This window comes from Larimichthys crocea, unplaced genomic scaffold (assembly GCF_000972845.2).
Source record: "Larimichthys crocea isolate SSNF unplaced genomic scaffold, L_crocea_2.0 scaffold434, whole genome shotgun sequence".
NCBI lineage: Eukaryota > Metazoa > Chordata > Actinopteri > Sciaenidae > Larimichthys > Larimichthys crocea.
The window spans coordinates 229,730-248,043 of record NW_020855649.1 but is presented as its reverse complement, the minus strand read 5'-3'; the positions used below and the strand labels follow the sequence as shown (position 1 = coordinate 248,043).

Sequence of the window (18,314 nt, the reverse complement as noted above, 5' to 3'; positions counted from 1 at the left end):
GATATAAGAGAGAGATGGCTCTCTATATATATATAGTAGATATACTACTACGATCTATATAGAGAGAGATGGATAATATATATATATTATATATATCTATATATATACGAGAGAGAGAGAGAGAGAGAGAGAGAGAAAGACTAGAGAGATAGAGAGCTAGAGAGAGAGAGAGAGAGAGAGCGAGAGAGCGAGAGAGAGAAGAGGAGAAGTTTTCGGTCAGGGAGATGTGTCATCTTCACCATTACCGTGCCTGGCTAGGCATACCCCTCGGTGGGGTCCCCCGGCAGTGTAATCCTATGGGCAGCATAACTAAGGGATGACCTGAGCCAGCCCTAACTATAGGCTTATCAAAAGGAAAGTCTTAAGTCTATTCTTAAAGGTGTTGCCGTGGCTGCCCCGAACCCAGAAAGGTAGTTTGTTCCACAGAAGAGGAGCCTGATAGTAAAGCTCTGGCGCTCCCATCTACTTTTGGAAACTATAGGAACCACAAGGAACCCGCGTCCTCGAGAGCGCAGTGTTCTAGAGGGGGTAATAGGTATTATGAGCTCTTTTAGATAAGATGGTGCCTGACCATGAAGAGGCTTTAAGTACAGGAGACGAATTTTAAATTCTATTCTAGATTTAATAGGTAGCCATGCAAGGAAGCCCAAAATGGGAGAGATGTGACTCTCTGATCTTGGTTCCTGTCAGAACACGTGCAGCAGCATTCTGAATTAACTGCAAGTTCTAAGACTTATTGGAGCAGCCTGATACAAAGAGTTACAATAGTCCAGCCTTGAAGTAACAAATGCGGGACTAGTTTTTCTGCATCCGCCTGAGAGACAATGCGTCTGATTTTAGCGATGTTACGTAAGTGGAAGAATGCAGTCCTAGAAATTTGTTTTATGTGGACGTTAAAGGACAAATCCTGATCAAAAACAACTCCAAGATTCTTTACAGTGGAGCTGGAGGCCAGGGTGATCCCATCTAAAGTAACTAAGTCTCTAGAAAGAGAGTTTCTGAGGTGTTTGGGTCCAATTACAAGAACTTCAGTTTGTCTGAATTTAAATCAAAAAATTGTAGGTCATCCAACTTTTTTAATCCTTAAGGCATGCTTGGAGTTTAGTTAACTGATTGGTTGCATCAGCTTGATCGATAAATATAATTGGGTGTCGTCAGCATACAATGAAAATTGATAGAGTGATTCCTAATGATGTTCCCTAAAGGAAGCATATATAAACTGAAATAGAAGTGGTCCAGTACAGAACTTGTGGGATCCCATGACAAACTTTGGTCTGCATGGAGGATTCACATCGAAGTGAACAAACTGAGATCGATCTAAAAAGTACGATTTAACCAGCTTAGGCGGTTCCTTGATGCCAATTCGATGTTCCAGTCTCTGTACACAGAATTTGATGGTCAATGGTGTTCAATGCGCACTAAGATCGAACAGGACAAGTACAGAGATGAGTCCTTTGTATGATGCCACTTAGGAGTGTCATTTGTAACTTTGAACTAATGCGGTCTCATGTGCTATGATGCACTCTAAATCCTGACTGAAAATCTCAAATAGACTATGTTATGGGGAGAAAGTCACACACTGATTAGCTACAGCTTTCTCAAGTATCTTAGACAGAAGGGAAGGTTTGATATCGGTCTGTAGTGGCTAGGACCTCTGGGTCTAGAGTGGGCTTTTTAAGAAGAGGTTTAATTACAGACTACCTCTACCAGGCCACCATGTGTACCATACACTGCTTCAATGAACCTTGTACAAGTAATCATATCAATAACGATACTAACTACAGGTAAACTTCTTGAGCAAACCTGGTTGGGATGGAGTCTAAGAGACAGGATGACGGCTTAGCTGCAGAAATGATTAAAGTTATTGATGAAGGTCGATGGGGGAAAAACAGTCACATACATAGATCGGTTTACAGCTGTTTCAAAACTTGCTGTATCAGAATGCAGATCAATGTCTGTTGAGGGCAAGAGGTGATGGATTTTGGTCTCTAATAGTTATAATCTTATCATAAGAAGCTCATGAAGTCATTGCTACTTAGACTAAAGGATAGTATGTTCAGTAGAGCTGTGATTCTCTGTTAGCCGGGCTACAGTTGGCTGAAGAGAAAACCTGTGGTTGTTCCTTATTCTCCTCAATTAAAGAAGAGTAAATAGGCTGCTCTGGCATTACGGAGAGCCTTCCTGTATGTTTGATGATTATCTTGCCAGGCTAATGATTCTTCCAGTTTAGTGGCACGCCATTGCGTTCAGATTTACGTGCCTCTTGCTTTGAATTTACGAGTCTGCTGGCATACCATGGTGCTAGCTCTTTGTTTAAGTATCTTCTTTTTCAGAGGTGCAATAGAGTCTAGAGTTGTCCGTAATGAGGCCTGTAAACTATCCAACAAGATGGTCTATTTGTGGGTGGCTAAAGGAAGTAGACAAGTCCTCTGTTACAGTTAGACATGCATTTGATTCAATGCTGAAGGAATCACTTCCTTAAATTTGGCTACAGCACTATCAGATAAACATCTGCTGTAGAAGCTCTACACAAAGGCTTATAGTCCGGTAGTATGAACTCAAAGGTTATTAAAAAATGGGCAGACAGAAGAGGATTCTGTGGGAAGACATTATATTATCAATTTCAAGCCATATGAAAGAACAAGATCAAGAGTGTGGTTCAGACAATGAGTCGGTTTATTTTCACAAAACTTTGACAAAAAGCCAATTGAGTCTAATAGAGAGATAACACGCAGTACTAGACTATCATTGTGGTTGTCCACATGAATGTTAAAATCACCTACAATAATTACTTTATATCTGTTTTAAGGATCAAGCCTGATGCAAATTCTGCAAATTCAGATAAAATTCAGAATAAGGACCTGAGCTCGATATAATGTAACAAATAAATTGGCTGCAAAGTTTCCAGGTTGGGTGAGTGAGGCAAAGGAAAAGAGTTTCAATGAATTATAATTTAGTTTAGGTGGGGGAGGGATGAAGAGACGGGAGGAAAGATGGCTAAAAGACAAAAAGAGAAAAGTAAGGAGAGGAAAAAGGAGGAGTAGAGGAAGAGGAGGAGGGGAAGGGAAGGGAAGAGAAAGAGGAAGAAGGAAGGAAAGAAGAGGGGAAGGGAAATTAGGTAACGCGAGTACCAGGAATGTTAGTAATCGCCCTAAAGTCAGAACTCTCCTGATTTAATTGACCCCCACGCCCAAAAACAGGATACGGAAGTAGCCTGCCATACCGCCGCAGGCCATGCTCTCCTTCTCTATCACCCTTCCTGTTCCAGTTGATCCGCTCCTTTACAACACCAACCAACCCTTATCATTTGCTTTCTTATCGTACACTCTGCTATCCCTCGAAGTTGCAGTATTGTCTGCCATTGAGATTGTTCGCACGTCCTACGATTCTATTCTCTTCGCCTACTAAACATACTATTCCCAAAACGGCTAGTTGGCAAAACCCTCACATTCACAGTGAGGCACACGTCGACTTCGATCCGCTTTTTCCTATCACTTACAAATGTCTATAGAAACAAGGTGTTTTGTACCCTAGCACCTCTGATCTAGCCTAAGTCTGTCGATTTGATTCATGCTAGCCCTACCATGTTATATAGAACACACGATTCATTTGGTTGTATAAACCATCAACAATACAAGCATTTGATACTGAGTGGCACACCTTGGAAAAACACAAATGGGGCAACACCCCATTATAACACCTGTGTCACACATTCCACGTCCGTGTTTTTTCTTGATTCTTGTTATGACCCCACAATCTCGTTCTCAATCCCCCAGTCAGGCTGCTCAATTTTATACTCCTATTTATCATCTCTCCACAATTCAGATCAGCCTTATACAGCTTGATGTCTGTGTATCCCTCGCCTCACCATCTTAAGTACACTCAATTAAACAAGACACAACTTTTTTTGATCATTTAGTCTGACTTGTGTCGTTTGTATTGCTGATGTATGTGGGTTGCGATACACGTTTTACATTCTAAACACTGTCTGACTAAACGCATCACCTTCCTATCATCATTTTAAACGTCATTCTCTGTCATGAGCATGGACTTCCTATCCTAGGTAAGTACCATAGCACAAAGTCGCCTATGTCTGATGCGCAACTTATTTATTGCGATTCCACACCCCAGTATTTGTCGTTTGTGTGTGGGTGGGCAAGGCGTTTAGTTATTCATGCGAACTTGCCTCAAGCTACTCTTATAATATCCGGTAAGCTATATCACTGCGTGCCACTAACGTCTGAAACTGAATATGCTTATTATTATTTCAGTGTTTATGTCCATCCGGGTCGTATTGTCCGTTATCCTCTTATTTCATTCCCAGTGTGTGCAACATTGACCGTTTATACGTCTACAGTCACCCTGTTCAGTCAGTTCACTGGCTAGACTTTCCTCTATCGATCTTGTTAAGTTTTGTTTGTGTCCTTACATCTGTGATTCTCTCTAAAAATCACTACTTACCTCCCAAAATTAAACACATTGGCAATGTGTTCTACCCTAAAGTAACATGGTAGTCTTTTCTTTTTGTTCTCAACCCATCCACCCCTTTTTAAACAGGATAAACTGTAACACCATTTGAATAGTCATATGTATGTTACATGATTACAGTCACGCAACATACCTGGAAGCAGACTCAAACAATCATCAATTTACACATACGCTCATCTGTTCTAGGCTCATTCATATTTGTGATTGTTGTCGGATACAGCGGCAGACCACGCACATTGATGCTTTCTTGTAAAAAAACATCCCAGCATATTTGTCAACTCAACTCTTTAAAAACAGTCACTTACCCTAAAATGATGTCCGTTCAATCTCTATTAAGTCGCCCTATTCTAAGCTCTTCCCGTCTCCCACGGATGCCCTTCTCAATGTCACCCTTTTTTAGGTCCTCACCCCATATTCTCTCACACTCCAAACTTCTTCTGATGTAAAAGGGTCCATGTTGTAAGCACCAAGAAAACATGAGATATCCTCTGAGTTTTGACAGTTGTTGTTAGGTGTGACGTGATGGCTACCTTTTTACCCCATACTCCTAATCCAATTCCGAACCTAATCCCGTCACTAGTTTAATAAATCATTTCTACAACCATTCCATGTCTCGTAGGGATCCAGTTTCACTGTCGGTGATATGCTCTTCACATCCGTCTTCTTTGGCATTTTTTCGCCCCAGGACCGCTGATTGGTTATTACTTATCTACACCCGTGGTCTTCGGCTGCCAAAATTTTCTCTCTTTCGTTCCTTATTCTCTTTCATCTCTCGACCGTCTATGTTCTATTTGTCTCTTTTACTTTTTTCGGAACTTCATTTACTTCCTTCACACTTTCTCTCTTTGATGTTCCCACCTGTTATATCACCTTGCGCCACCTGCCTCACCACTCTGTATACTAGTTTTTACACCACACGTGCTATTGTCTATTTCTCTTATCTCCCACCCTGCTTTTCCCCTTTCTCCCCATTTTCTTCTTCTTCTCTTTTTGCTCTCTTCCTCTCTCCTCCTATCCCTCCTTTCCGTACCAACTCGTCTTTATTTTGTCTAACCCACACTCTTTCCTTGCACTCTTCTTTTCCCTCATTTTTTCCTTCCTTCCCTTTCCTCCCTTCTTTTGTTTCCTTTTAACCTCCTTCCCTTACCCTTACCACCCCCTCCCTTCTCCTCTCCGCCCCCCCTTCTTCTCCCCCCCCCGCCCCCTCCCCCACCCCCACCCCCCGCCCCCCCCCCCCCCCTTCTCTCTCTTTTTTCTTTCCTCTTCCACCCTTTTCCCTTTTCCCCTCCCTCTTCTCCCTTTCCCCCCCCCCCCCCTCCCCCTCTTCTTTTTTTCCCCTCCCCCCTCTTCCCCCTCCTTTTTTTTCCCTTTCTTTTTTCCCCTCTCCTCCCCCCTCCCCCCCTGCCCCTTTCCCCTTTCCTCCTTTTTTTCTCTCCCTCCCCTCCCCCCTTTTTTTCCTCCCTTTTCCCCCTTTTTCCCTTTTTCTCCTTGTTTCTCCCCCCCTCCCCCCCCTTTCCTCCCCTTTCTTTTTCCTTTCCCCCCCCCCTCCCCTCTCTCTTTTCTTTTTTTTCCCTTTTCTTTCCCCCCCCCCCCCCCCCCCCCCCCCCCCTTTTTCTTTTCTCTTTTTTCTTTCCCCTTCCCTCCTTCTCCTTTCTCCCCCTTTTTCCCCTCTCTGCTCTCCCTTTCTCTTCCCTTTCTTCCTTTCTTCCCCTCCCTTTTTCTTTCCTCTTTTTCTTTTTCTCCTTTCTTTTTCCCCCCCCCTCCTTTCTCCCCCCCTTTCCTTTTTTTCTCTTTGGCAAAAACACATAATATCATAGTCAGATATTAATTCATTGACTAAGACAGCTTTAGATGACAAAGACCTGATTTCATAGTCCACATTTAATTCTCTTATTTTGGACTGTTGGAGATGTTGATTTAATTGTATTAGTTTTTATGATGAACTCCTTTTCTGTTTGTTTTATCTTTAAATAATGTAGGTGGACGGGGGACAGCACAGTTCCTATACTAAAGGACGGGTGGGCAACTGGCTTTAACAAGCAATGATGGTTGCCTTTTGACCTTTTAACCTGTACTTCTTTTACACCAGTTTTAAGTTTAATAGTGGTGCCCTTGCAGAATAGAGTGCTACCCTTTTTATGTAAAACACCAGTAAGTGAAAATGTTTGTAAAAAAAATTGGATTGGTCAATGCTTGTTGGATTGTCTCACCTGAAAAATTGTACATATAAAAGTCTGTCGTGTATGTATGACATCCTTGTTGAGCACAACTCTCTTCGTCCTGCATGAGAGTTAAGTGGGGGGGGGCTTACACAGCTCCTTCCGCAACAAACTTCTACTGCTACCAGTAAGATGGAGATCTATCACAGGTCTTTCATTCCAACAGCAGTCAGACTCTTTAACACCAGCATGACTTCATCACTTTCTTCAGCATGGCTTAATGACCTTTTTCTATTTATTTCTTACTTGTCAATATCAACTCTTCTGTATACTGAGCTACTGTGATAGGATTCCCCTTGTGTGTGGATCATTTAACGTCTCATCTACCTTATCTTATCTCATCTCATGTTATCTTATCGTATCTTATCTTATCTTTCTTATCTTATGTTTGTTAGAGTCCTAAATACCCATCATACACTGTGTCATTACAGTCGTTTTTATGGGATATTGGTCATTACTAACAGTGCTTTTTTGAGTTGAAGATAAATGACCAATAGAGCACATCATTATTATTATTATATTATTTTTTATATAAAACATTTTATTTAAGATATTTTACTTCTCATCGTATGATTTTCAAACACACATTAACATAAAAAATACATTTTATTACAGACATAAAAAACGAATGCATTGATAAAGAGGGACATATTACATATTGCATGTATTATATTTAACATGACAAAATGACAACATTCCATGTTTCCATGGTTTCTAAAATTCCATGGTGCTAGTTCGTCTCAGTGCATCCTTTCAGTAGATCATCATTTAGCAAACAAACGCAGGAAGTTGTTTCTGTTCCATCTGACCACTGATTGAATTAACACTGCTCGACCGGCATGTTGGCATTCTACTTGGTTGTCCGGCGCCCCTTTCCCTAGACACCTTCGTCGATCCGGCAGTCATTGGGCATGTAAGTACCTTGGTTGTCCGGTGTCGTGCAAAAAAAACGTGGATGGATCTCTGGATTAATTCCGGTCATAATATATACACTGTGTTATAATGTCAGCCCTAACTTATAGCTTCGAAAGTTTATGTTATCACGTTACCTGTTAATTACGTGAAGGACTGTCTCTGTGCTTGGTATGTGTGATGACTTGTGTATCCCTGTCTTTGCAGTAGACTGTACGCATATGATTTAGGCATTGGTGCTGTTTATAAAATAGTGAGGACTGATTAAAAATGATCCAGTGACTCATATTTTGTTTAATTGACAGGCTTTCATAGTATTGCTTCCATGTTTGGAGTATGTTGTTGCAGTTTTCAATCGTTTCATCTGTCCAATATAAGCGATTGTCGCAGGCATAGTCTAGGACACTACCGTTAATGAAGTTGTTTCTAGCCTTCATTTCTTGGAACCGTTCTCATCTCCGTATGATGTGCTTTTTAATCAACTTTCAACTGAGATTACCAGAAAAGCTGTGCATAGATACATACTCGTTTAACTTATAAACTACCAAACACACATACTACACTTTGTGTACTTTATTCTCTTCTACCTGCCCTAAATGATGGATGCAGCTCCTTCCTTCAATGTATTCTGGCTTAAAAGACTGTTCTTTATCCAGAGCACTGCTCCAGTTGTGTTTTTGGCTTGGGAATGAAAAGACACACAACTCCTCCGGTCAAGCTCTTGGGGTATCTACTGTCCCTTTACAACACATACAGCAATGCGCACAGGAGTCTGTAGCTGATGGACCTTGCTTACATAGTAATGGTTGCTAGGATGGTGATTGGACAAATGACGTTTGTGTGGGGCCGGGCGCGCGAAAGGTAATTTTCTACACTGTCAGTCATGGACTTATTGGCCTATTGGTTTTAGAATATAGTTTACTCATACACTGAAAAAAAACAATGGACATCGGTTGCACATTACCCAAAATTATGTGTTCATGTTCCCTTACTTATTTTTTATTTGAAAAATGAACATAACTTTTTTATATGGAGTTTTTTATAAACTAGGTTCGTTACTCATTCAATTTCCGTTTCCCCGTACTTAAGCACTCCTTTTCCGTCCACTCCTCTTTTGCCGCCGCTTGGCTTTTTTCACCTGCCAAAAAATTGATTTGAAGGCCAAATACAGTTAATGAAAGGGTTCTGCCTAACTATGGCTTGGCTCTCATTCATAAGCTCATAATATAAAATCTGACAGGACAACTTGGAATTTCTTTTAAAGGATCTTACAACACAAAATGGCATTTCACCTGCCAAAAATTGATGCAGCTCCTTCCTTCAATGTATTCTGCCTTAAAAAGACTGTTCTTTACCTGAAGCATCATATGTGACAGATTACCACCTCACATTACATCTCACCACTGGCCTTTACTTCCAACAACTCCACAACTTACAAGTAACTTCGTTTGTGACTGTTAAAGTAAGCATTAAAACACTATTCTGATTGATTCTAATGTGAAAGATCACCACATTTTCTGCCTGAAAATGTTTTAAATCACTGTCAACATTTCAAAAGACCAACCTTGTTGATGTCTTGGTTAAAGAATGTCCTACCTTGTGACCATAGAAATACCAATTAGAGAGAATGTAAGAATTAGTTAAATCACAAGTTTCTAGCAGAAAATACTTTTATATATATATATATTTTTTTATATATATCATACATACATACATACTGTCACACTGCGGTGAGGTCAAGTTGGTTTTTGTTATGTCTTGTCATTTCCTGTTTTATTTTGATATTTACCTGTCCTCTCGTTCAGGTCACTTGCCCTTCCTCATGTTCACGGTCTGATTGTCTTCCCCGCCCTGATTGTTTCCACCTGTTCCCCATCCTTTGGTATTATTGTCTGCGTCTCCCTTTGTCTTGTGCCAAAGTGTTTCGTCTTTGTAGCGGTCACCCAAGCTTTGTTCCTTGTCCACAGCCATAGCGTTATAGCTCGAGTTTTCTTTTGTTTTTTTCTCCTCGTATGAGTGATTTTTTTTAAATTCTTAGTCTAGTCCTTTTGTTTCATAGTGCATAGCGTTGTGTTTTTCAGCCTCTTTGAGCGCCTTCAGTTAATTGTTTTAAGCCTGTTGTTTTTCCTCCTTGTGAGTGGACTTTTGATTTTGATAATCTTTGATAGAGCAGTTCAAGAGTTTCCTCGTTGGAGTGTTTTTGTTTTCCCTAGGTTTAGGCCGTTTCATAGCTCACTCTGTGAGGGTTTTTGTATCACTAAATCAGCTCATTGACACCTCTGCGATTGGCGTCCTGTTTGAGTCCGGCCTGCCACATACCCACACACACACACACCCACACACACACAACACAACACACAAACACACACACACACACACACCACACACACACACACACACCACACACACCACACGATTACCTACATTTATTTGTTCATGTGTTGTAGCGTATACGTACATAATACCAGATGGGAATTGTCAAATCTCAGGGAATCCACCCAAGATGCACTCTGGCAAACTGTGAGTAGAGGTGTAAGAATAGATCATTATGATAATGAAAACAGTAATCTTATAAGAAGTGTTTGAACGTATTGAAGCACCCAATGGCCCAAAAATTAACTGTAGCATCAGTCTTTGTGTAATTAAAAGTAATTAAAGTTACCCAATGCAGTACAACATGTCATGCCAGAACACTCTAAACTAGTTATATTCTTCATCCTTCTCCTCTGCAGACATATCAAATATTCCGAACTTTGAGTATACTCTTAGCTGATACTTTCAACTTTGACAAAAAAGGGCATGCCACTTGTTCTTTGCAATTATATAATTTGTAATTTGTCCTGCCATTTCACCCATGCATGGTTATCCACCTGAACGTCAAAACATTTAAAGAAACAATTCAGGACTAGTTTTAGACCATTTAATCAACAAAGTAGTAAATGTGATTGACTTATCTTGTATTCATTCATATTACATTCAATGTTTATTGCCACATAATTCATTACAGCAGTGTTGGGTAGTAGTGTACTAAATAAATTTGTTATTTTGATTATACACGAGTTGTACATTGGCTTTTTTTTGGGATGGAGAAACACAATTACTTCATTCCAGATCCTAACATTAATCTTATTCATGCTATGTACCTTCAATGCATAGGCCCCACAGGATGTTTGCATCCTGTTGAATGGTGATCGTCATGTCCACATGCCCATCGGGAAAGGATTGCGCCCATGTGTTCAGAATGATCTAAAATAAAAATACATATTTTCTACATATGCGTATACAATTGGCCCAGCATTATCTTTTACAGTCCTCTGATAAAGTAAAATTCAAAATGTCCATGCCCGTATGTATGAGTAGACGCATTACTACATACCTATGAAACCAAAATGTAGGTTGACCCTATGTGTGTGCGGGTGTATGTATGTATTAATATATTATATAATATATATATATATATAGATTTCTGCAAAACTTGTGAATTTAAGTATTCTTAACATTCTCTCTACTTGGTCTTTCTATGGTAACAAGGTAGGAAACATTCTTTTAAACCAAGACATCAACAAGTTTGTCTTGAAAAATGTGGACAGTGAGTGATTTAAAGTCATTTTCAGGCAGAAAATGTGGGGATCTTCACATTAGATCAGATCAGAATAGTGTTTAATGCTTACTTTCCCGTCACAAACGACGTTGATTGTAGTTTGTGGAGTTGTTGAAGTAAAAGGCCCGTGTGAGATGTAATGTGAGGTGGTAATCTGGTCACTATGATGCTCCAGGATAAAGAACAGCTTTTAAGGCCAGCATTACATTGAATGAAGGGCTGGGGCTCCACATCCATTTTGGGCAGGTGAAAAAAGCCCAGCGGCGTCAAAGAAGGAGTGGACGGAAAGGAGTGCTTAAGTACATGGAGAACGGAAATTGAATGAGTAGAAACCTAGTTTATAAAAAAACTCCATATAAAAAATTAGTTCATTTTAAATAAAAAATGAGTATATTGAACATAACAACATTAATTTTGGTAATGTGCAAACCGATGTCCATATTTTTTTTTTTCATGTAAAATCCAACAGATTTTTTTTCAGTGTATGTAGTTACCATATTCTAAAAAACATAGGCCAAATAGGCTTTGCTAGAACTGACCTTTCGCCGAGCCCCTGCCCCAAAACGGTCATTGTCCAATCACACATCCTCGCCACCATTACTATTTAAGGCACGGTCCAGCAAGCTACAGACTCCTGTGCTTATGGTATATGTAAATGGGGACAGTAGATACCCCAAGAGCTGACCGGAGGGAGTGTGTTCTTTTCCATTCCCAAAGCCAAAAACACAACTGGCGCGGTGCATACAATGGATTAAACAGCGTGGACGCCTCCAGTAAAATGTGTCGACGATTGACAAGGATATCATTGCCCAGAACGTTCACCTCTAAGCTAAGTTCAGAATCCTTTAGCTTTAGCCAACATAGTTAACGTGTTAGCAACGATAGCATATTAAACTATTTGTTTGTGCTGGGTCTCAATGCCCAGCACCAATGTTTGGGCAGGAGGGCTCCTCTGCCCGTGGGTCCCAACCCACCCAGGGCCGGAAGGGACACCGAGAAGGGCGGCATCCACTCCTGCGCTTCCTATCCTTTCCCACAGCTCCCGGTGGCAAGACCGAAACGCCCCGTCGACCCCGGCCATCCCACTACGGAGCCCATACCGGGAAGCACATCACCACACGCCCCTCACCCCACTCCAGGGGTGGTGTTGGGTGGTGTTAGGGAACCACCCAGCTCGGCAGTGGGCCTCGGAGAGGCCGATGTTCTCAAACCTCTTTCCCATGCCCAGATGAGGGGAGGGCTGGCCCGGTCTGCCTCTCTCTGCCCTCAATATGCACCCGGCTTCGCCCCACCACCCTCCCACGTGCTGCAGACCGAACCAGCCAGAGATGGGGGCTTACCTGGTTGATCCTGCCAGTAGGATTATCTTGTCTCAAAGTCTTAATACACATTGGCCGGTACAGTAAAACTGGACTGGCTCATTACTCGTTATGTTCCTTGATCGCCCTGATAAAATGACAATGAATTACAATGAATGATAAAATGACAATGAATTACAATGAATGATAAAATGACCACAGTAGCAGATATGGTAGTAATAATGACGGTAATAATATGCGTAGTGGACGTCGTGCAGGATCACAGCAGCAGCCACGATCCACGAGAACCTGCTGGATGAGAGAGCACAGAAACTCCGGGGAAGTTTGGTTAGTAAAGCATTGCAGCTTGCAACAGGCTGCACATTTCTGAAGATCTGGACAGGAGATATGATTATTACACTGCCTACCTGTCATAGTCCTCCACCTCGCCCTTCCAAGCTTGTTTGTATATGTCTACAGCCATGCCATAGAGCCGGCTCATGTCCCTTGGTACATCTGGGATGCAATTTGCGAGTCTGAAAGGAGCACATGAGCACATATTGACAGTGGTAGAATGAGTACCAAGATGTTTTACATAGCACTACCACTAAGGGAAAAGTATCAACCTGTGGTTCCAAATTATTAATACAACCAGGTCGAGGGTATTCATCAATTATCTGTAGATTTTGTTATAACCTGTGGTCTACAGTACAAAACAGTTGGAGATGACAAAGATGCTGTAATATGATTTGATAATCATATTAGAGTTTCTATTACAGTATCTTGATAATCACAAGGAATTCAGGCTAGTTCACTCTACCTCTGAGCTAGAGAGCTGGCGGACCCCATGGGCAGAATACTGGGGATCTGCAGGTAAGAGGTCACTTTCTTTGGCAGGTACGTCATGTGGGACAACAGACCTCCAGCAGCATGTGTCTCTCTACAGGCCTCACACAACGCTGAGAAAAATACAGTGAACAACATTACATATTTAGTTCTACTGCATTAAATGTACTGTACTGGCTCAGTAGTATAGTACTACAGTTCTGTCTGTACTAGGTTTCTTCTCCCCAAACAAGGAGGACTGTTGATCATGTCATCTGCCCTCCAGTGACAGGCCTTACCCTTTTTAATGTTAACTGGGAGGTGTTCTATGAGCTGTGTATCCAGCCACCAGTGCTCTTCCTGAGGTGGTTCCAGTCCATTGTGTTCTATGCTCTCATTGGATGCTTCACCTTCAGCTGACTTCTTCACCAGCTCACAACAAGCAGGTTTGGGTGAGTCTGTCTCCAGACTTCTCATGGGACACGCACCGCTGATCAGATCTGTGACGGGTATTTAATAAGAAGCACTGGATTACTCACCTCATCAACAACCATGGCTAGCTATTACAATAATGTTTAACAGTGATTATTACAATCAATGAATCACACTTTTTTTTGTATAGCACTTTTCATGCAAAAAATGTAACATGAAGTGCTCACATAAAAACATAAAAACAAGCAAACACCCTCCGCCAATCCCCAACCCTCCACCCCAACACCCACAGCTGAACCCCAATTCTAAGATGTCCTTACTGTTGTCTTGCAGGAAGTGGAGAGCATCCATGTATCCATTGTGGCAGATTTCAGCCATTGCCTGTAAAATCAAAAAGGAGCTTGGTGAGGATGCAAGCTAAATCTATAAATCTATAAAATATTGCAGCTGTTTACTGCCCATTGATATCATTGATATGTGTGCTTTATATTTAAAGTTGCAGTAGCCTGACTAATTTGTGACCAGCAGAGGGCAGAAAGGAGATTTTAACCCAATTTCTCTCAGCCAAGCTTCTGTTCAGGCAGGAAAACAAACTTTGGAAACATCTTTTATTCTTTTTTTTTTTAACTCCTCTGGAAAGGAAGAAGGAACAATAGATGGTTTGGTGTGGTTAGTTGCATGACACAGACTTATTTGTAAGCCATTAGTATTAACATTATTAAAGTAATACCACCGAAACAAAATCTGAACCATCCATATTTAAAGTCTTTAAAATCTCGTTGGCAGCAATATGCAATATATGTGATTTGTGGTAAATTGGCTAAAACGAGAAAAAGAGCACTATAAAAGTAATTTAAACATACAGGAAAGTATTTCAGCAGTATTTCTGTAATTATTTCAAACATCTCTTATCCTGAAAACATCAATTTAGGACTAAAACTCTAACTGCTAAAACTGGGAAACATGGACCTTCAGTGTCTCACCTCAGGCTCTGGTGGGAAGAAGGTGCGCTTCACTCTGTACATGTTCTCTGAGGTGACCTGGATGCTCACATTGTTGAAGCGCACCTCGTGGAAGTTGAGTGTGCTTCCTCGAGGGCAGAGATCACTCTCACCGGCATACGCAGAGAATGTGATTGTGTTTCTCAGATGACATCGAGGCAGGTTGTCGCTGACGGCGCCGTCCACATAATGCTGGAAAGGGAGGTTGTTGATTGGTGTGCAGGATGGGAAATGTATTCAAATCACATGTTGTCTAATATTCAGATTAACAGAGACATAGTTTTCACAAATATATAACAATGGATCATCATCTTGAAGAAATATTAAGTTCGAGGCATGTAAATGAAATACAACCCCAATTCCAATGAATTTGGGATGTTGTGTAAAACGTAAATAAAAACAGAATACAATGATTTGCAAATCATTGCAAACCCATATTTTACTCCCAATAGAACATAAACAACATATCACGTGTTAAAACTGAGACATTTTAGCATTTCATGGAAAATATTAGCTCATTTTGAAATTGATGGCAGCAACACATCTCAAAAAAGTTGGGACAGGGGCAACAAAAGCGTGACATGACTGGGTATAAAAGGAGCAATTCAAAAAGGCAGAGCCTCTCAGATGTAAAGATGGGCAGAGGTTCACCAATCTGCAACAAATTACATCTAAAAATTGTGTAACAATTTCAGAAAAATGTTCTTCAGTGTAAAATTTCAAAGACTTTGAAGATCCCACCATCTACAGTGTAAAATATCATCAAACATTCACAGAATCAGGAGGAGTCTCTGTGTGCAAAGGACGAGGTCAAAGGTCAAAACTGGATGCTCATGATCTTCAGGCCCTCAGACGGCACTGGATTAAAAACAGTCATAAATCTCTCTGGAAATCACTGCATGGGCTCATGAACACTTCCAGAAATCTCGGTCTATAAACACAGTTTGTTGTGTAATCCACAAATGCAAGTTAAAGTTGCATCATGCAAAAAATAAGTCATATTTTGAACACTATCCAGAAATGCCGCTGTCTTCTCTGGGCCAAAGCTCATTAAAAATGTTCTGAGTAAAAATGGAAAACTGTTCTGAGGTCAGATCAACCAAAAATTTTATTTCTTTTTGTAAACCATGGGCATTGTGTCCTGCTGACTAAAGAGGAGAAACTCTTCATCTCTGATGGTATGGGGTTGTATTAATGCCTATGTCGGCAGCAGCTTACACATCTGGAAAGGTACGATTCAATGCTGACAAGTACATAGAGGTTTTAGAGCAACATATGCTCGCATCCAGACAATATATCTCTCAGGGAAGGCCTTGCATATTTCAGCAAGACAATACCAAAAAGTTGGGACAGAGTCCATCATTGTGTAGCACCCCCTCTTCTTTTAACTTCTTTTGTCCCTTTTTTGTCTAATGCAGGATTCTGACTGCTCAACAGTCCTGGGCCTCTGTTACTGGATTTTTTGTTTTATGATACACCAAATGTTTTCTACTGGTGAAAAGTCTGGACTGCAGGCAGGCCAAGCCAGGCAACATGTTCTGCATGATGTGTTGGTGCCATCAATTTCAAAATGAGCTAATATTTTCCATGAAATGATAAAATGTTTCAGTTTCAACACATGATATGTTGTTTATGTTCTATTGGGAACAAAATATGGGTTTGTGAGATTTGCAAATTATTGCATTCTGTTTTTATTTACATTTACATACTTGATTATCATGTCTGATTGACTGCTTCAAAATAAATATCTAATATTTATTTTGTTTGAATTTAAATACAAAGAGAGGCTGCATTCAATGTCTGCCTATCAGGCTGAACAAGTCCTAAGACTGAAGACAGACTCAGTGAAGCTCACCATAAACGTCCTGGCTTAAGAGTATGAAAGCTTAAGTATAATGGCTTGCTGGTTCACTCACCACTCCGCGGTAAGTGGGTGGAACAACACCACAGTAGAATGGGACGAAGCAGCTGCATAGGAGGGCCTGGAAAGGCAGATATTACTGAATATTAGTAACAGAAATATGAGCTCCCCATGCACACAACTCAAAGAATAGGTTCTTAAATATAGAATGTTCTTTAAATGTTGATGGAGATTAATGCATTTTTGAAGCTGTTTTTTTCCAGAGAGGAAGGACTGTAATAGAAACAACAACCCAGATAACATTGGTTGTATAAGATATGACAGTAAGATTGGTCATGCACCACGCCCTTACAGAACAGCAGAATCACTGTTCCTGTTCTGGTGAAGAAGGGCAGCTCCCACTACAAACTCCACATATTCCTCCTCCACTTCCTCAAATTACAAAATAAATCTGTTCAGTCAGCTTTTCAAAATCTTGAACAGAACTCTAAAAATGACCGTCATGTTATGAGAGCCATCTGCACCTTTCTTTTGGTTACTTATCATGTTGGTTATTGAACTGTCCCGATAAAAGTGTCTTTGCTCCTAAATATACCTGGATGAGCTCCTCTCTGCTGTCAAACTCTGACACTAGTACGTTCTTCCCATCAGGTACTCTGGTCAGGGACACGGAGAGCTTCCCAGAGGCTCGAATGTGGGCGTCTTCTGGCAGGCTCCTGACCATAGAGTCCTTCACTATCTGCAGCAGGTTGTAAAATGGATGCAGGGTTCCCATTTTGTGCTTCCTGCCCTCTGTGGCCATGAACATCAAATCAGCGCAGCATTTCTCTGCACAGAGGAATGCAGTGATTACAGTGCATGCTTGGTAAAAATACTGAACTGGGATTCTACAAGTACAGCGCAAAAGGAAAATGTATTTTTTTTAAATAAAACTATATTGCAGACATTTCTACATGTTTATTTGCTGTAATGTACAGTATGATTGAAAATGTGTTTTGCTTTTTATTGTGCTATCAATAACTTGCCAGACTACTTGACACTTACATCAAATGTTCTACAAAAACAGGTCGAGCCTACCTATCAGCTCAGGTCTAAAGCTCACCTCCAAGTTGTGCCAAGGTGATGATGTCAGCACAAGTAAAGAAAATCTCAACTGTGCACAAGCTGGTTTGTTTTGGAATTCACACAATCACAGGTGGTGTGGTGATGTGTGAGATGCATGTGTCAAGATCATCTGTCCATTGCAAAATCAATCAAACAAAAACTTTAAAGTTCAATGCTGCTTGGCACATTTGATCCGTGATTACATGATCACATGTAGTGACTTCAATCACACTGATGTTGTTGAATTTAACCATGTACACATTTACTAAATATCAATACAGAGTGAAAATGACAGATTTTTGAACGAGGTTTGGTGAATGGAGGAGGGACCCACAGCTTACCTAGGGGGATCCCAACAGCTAAAACCGTAGCCATCAAAGCACCTGCAGACGCTCCATAGATTTTCGAGGCGTCATGAATGAGGCGTGGGAACCTCTCAAGGATACAACTGGTGGCGCCAACGTAATAAATCCCCATAAAACCGCATCCTGCAAACGAGATGCTCCACTCTTTCTTCAGATCCAACATCTTCTCAGGTTCAGTTCCACCAGCAAGAGTCCAGACTCCAGGGAT

The 18,314-nt window shown here is 40.9% G+C and overlaps 1 protein-coding gene across 1 annotated transcript; it reads right to left on the bottom strand.

The window, feature by feature from the left end:
- Positions 1-12,807: 12,807 nt before the first annotated feature.
- Positions 12,808-18,297, bottom strand: LOC104929551 (patatin-like phospholipase domain-containing protein 2). The gene is made up of 8 exons (XM_027276544.1): positions 18,083-18,297; positions 17,233-17,465; positions 16,693-16,758; positions 14,759-14,968; positions 14,096-14,156; positions 13,643-13,843; positions 13,339-13,477; positions 12,808-13,054 (listed from the first exon to the last, which is right to left on the bottom strand). Exons 1-8 carry the CDS (start codon positions 18,267-18,269, stop codon positions 12,943-12,945), a joined length of 1,209 nt encoding a protein of 402 aa, XP_027132345.1. The 5' UTR covers positions 18,270-18,297; the 3' UTR covers positions 12,808-12,942.
- Positions 18,298-18,314: the final 17 nt, after the last annotated feature.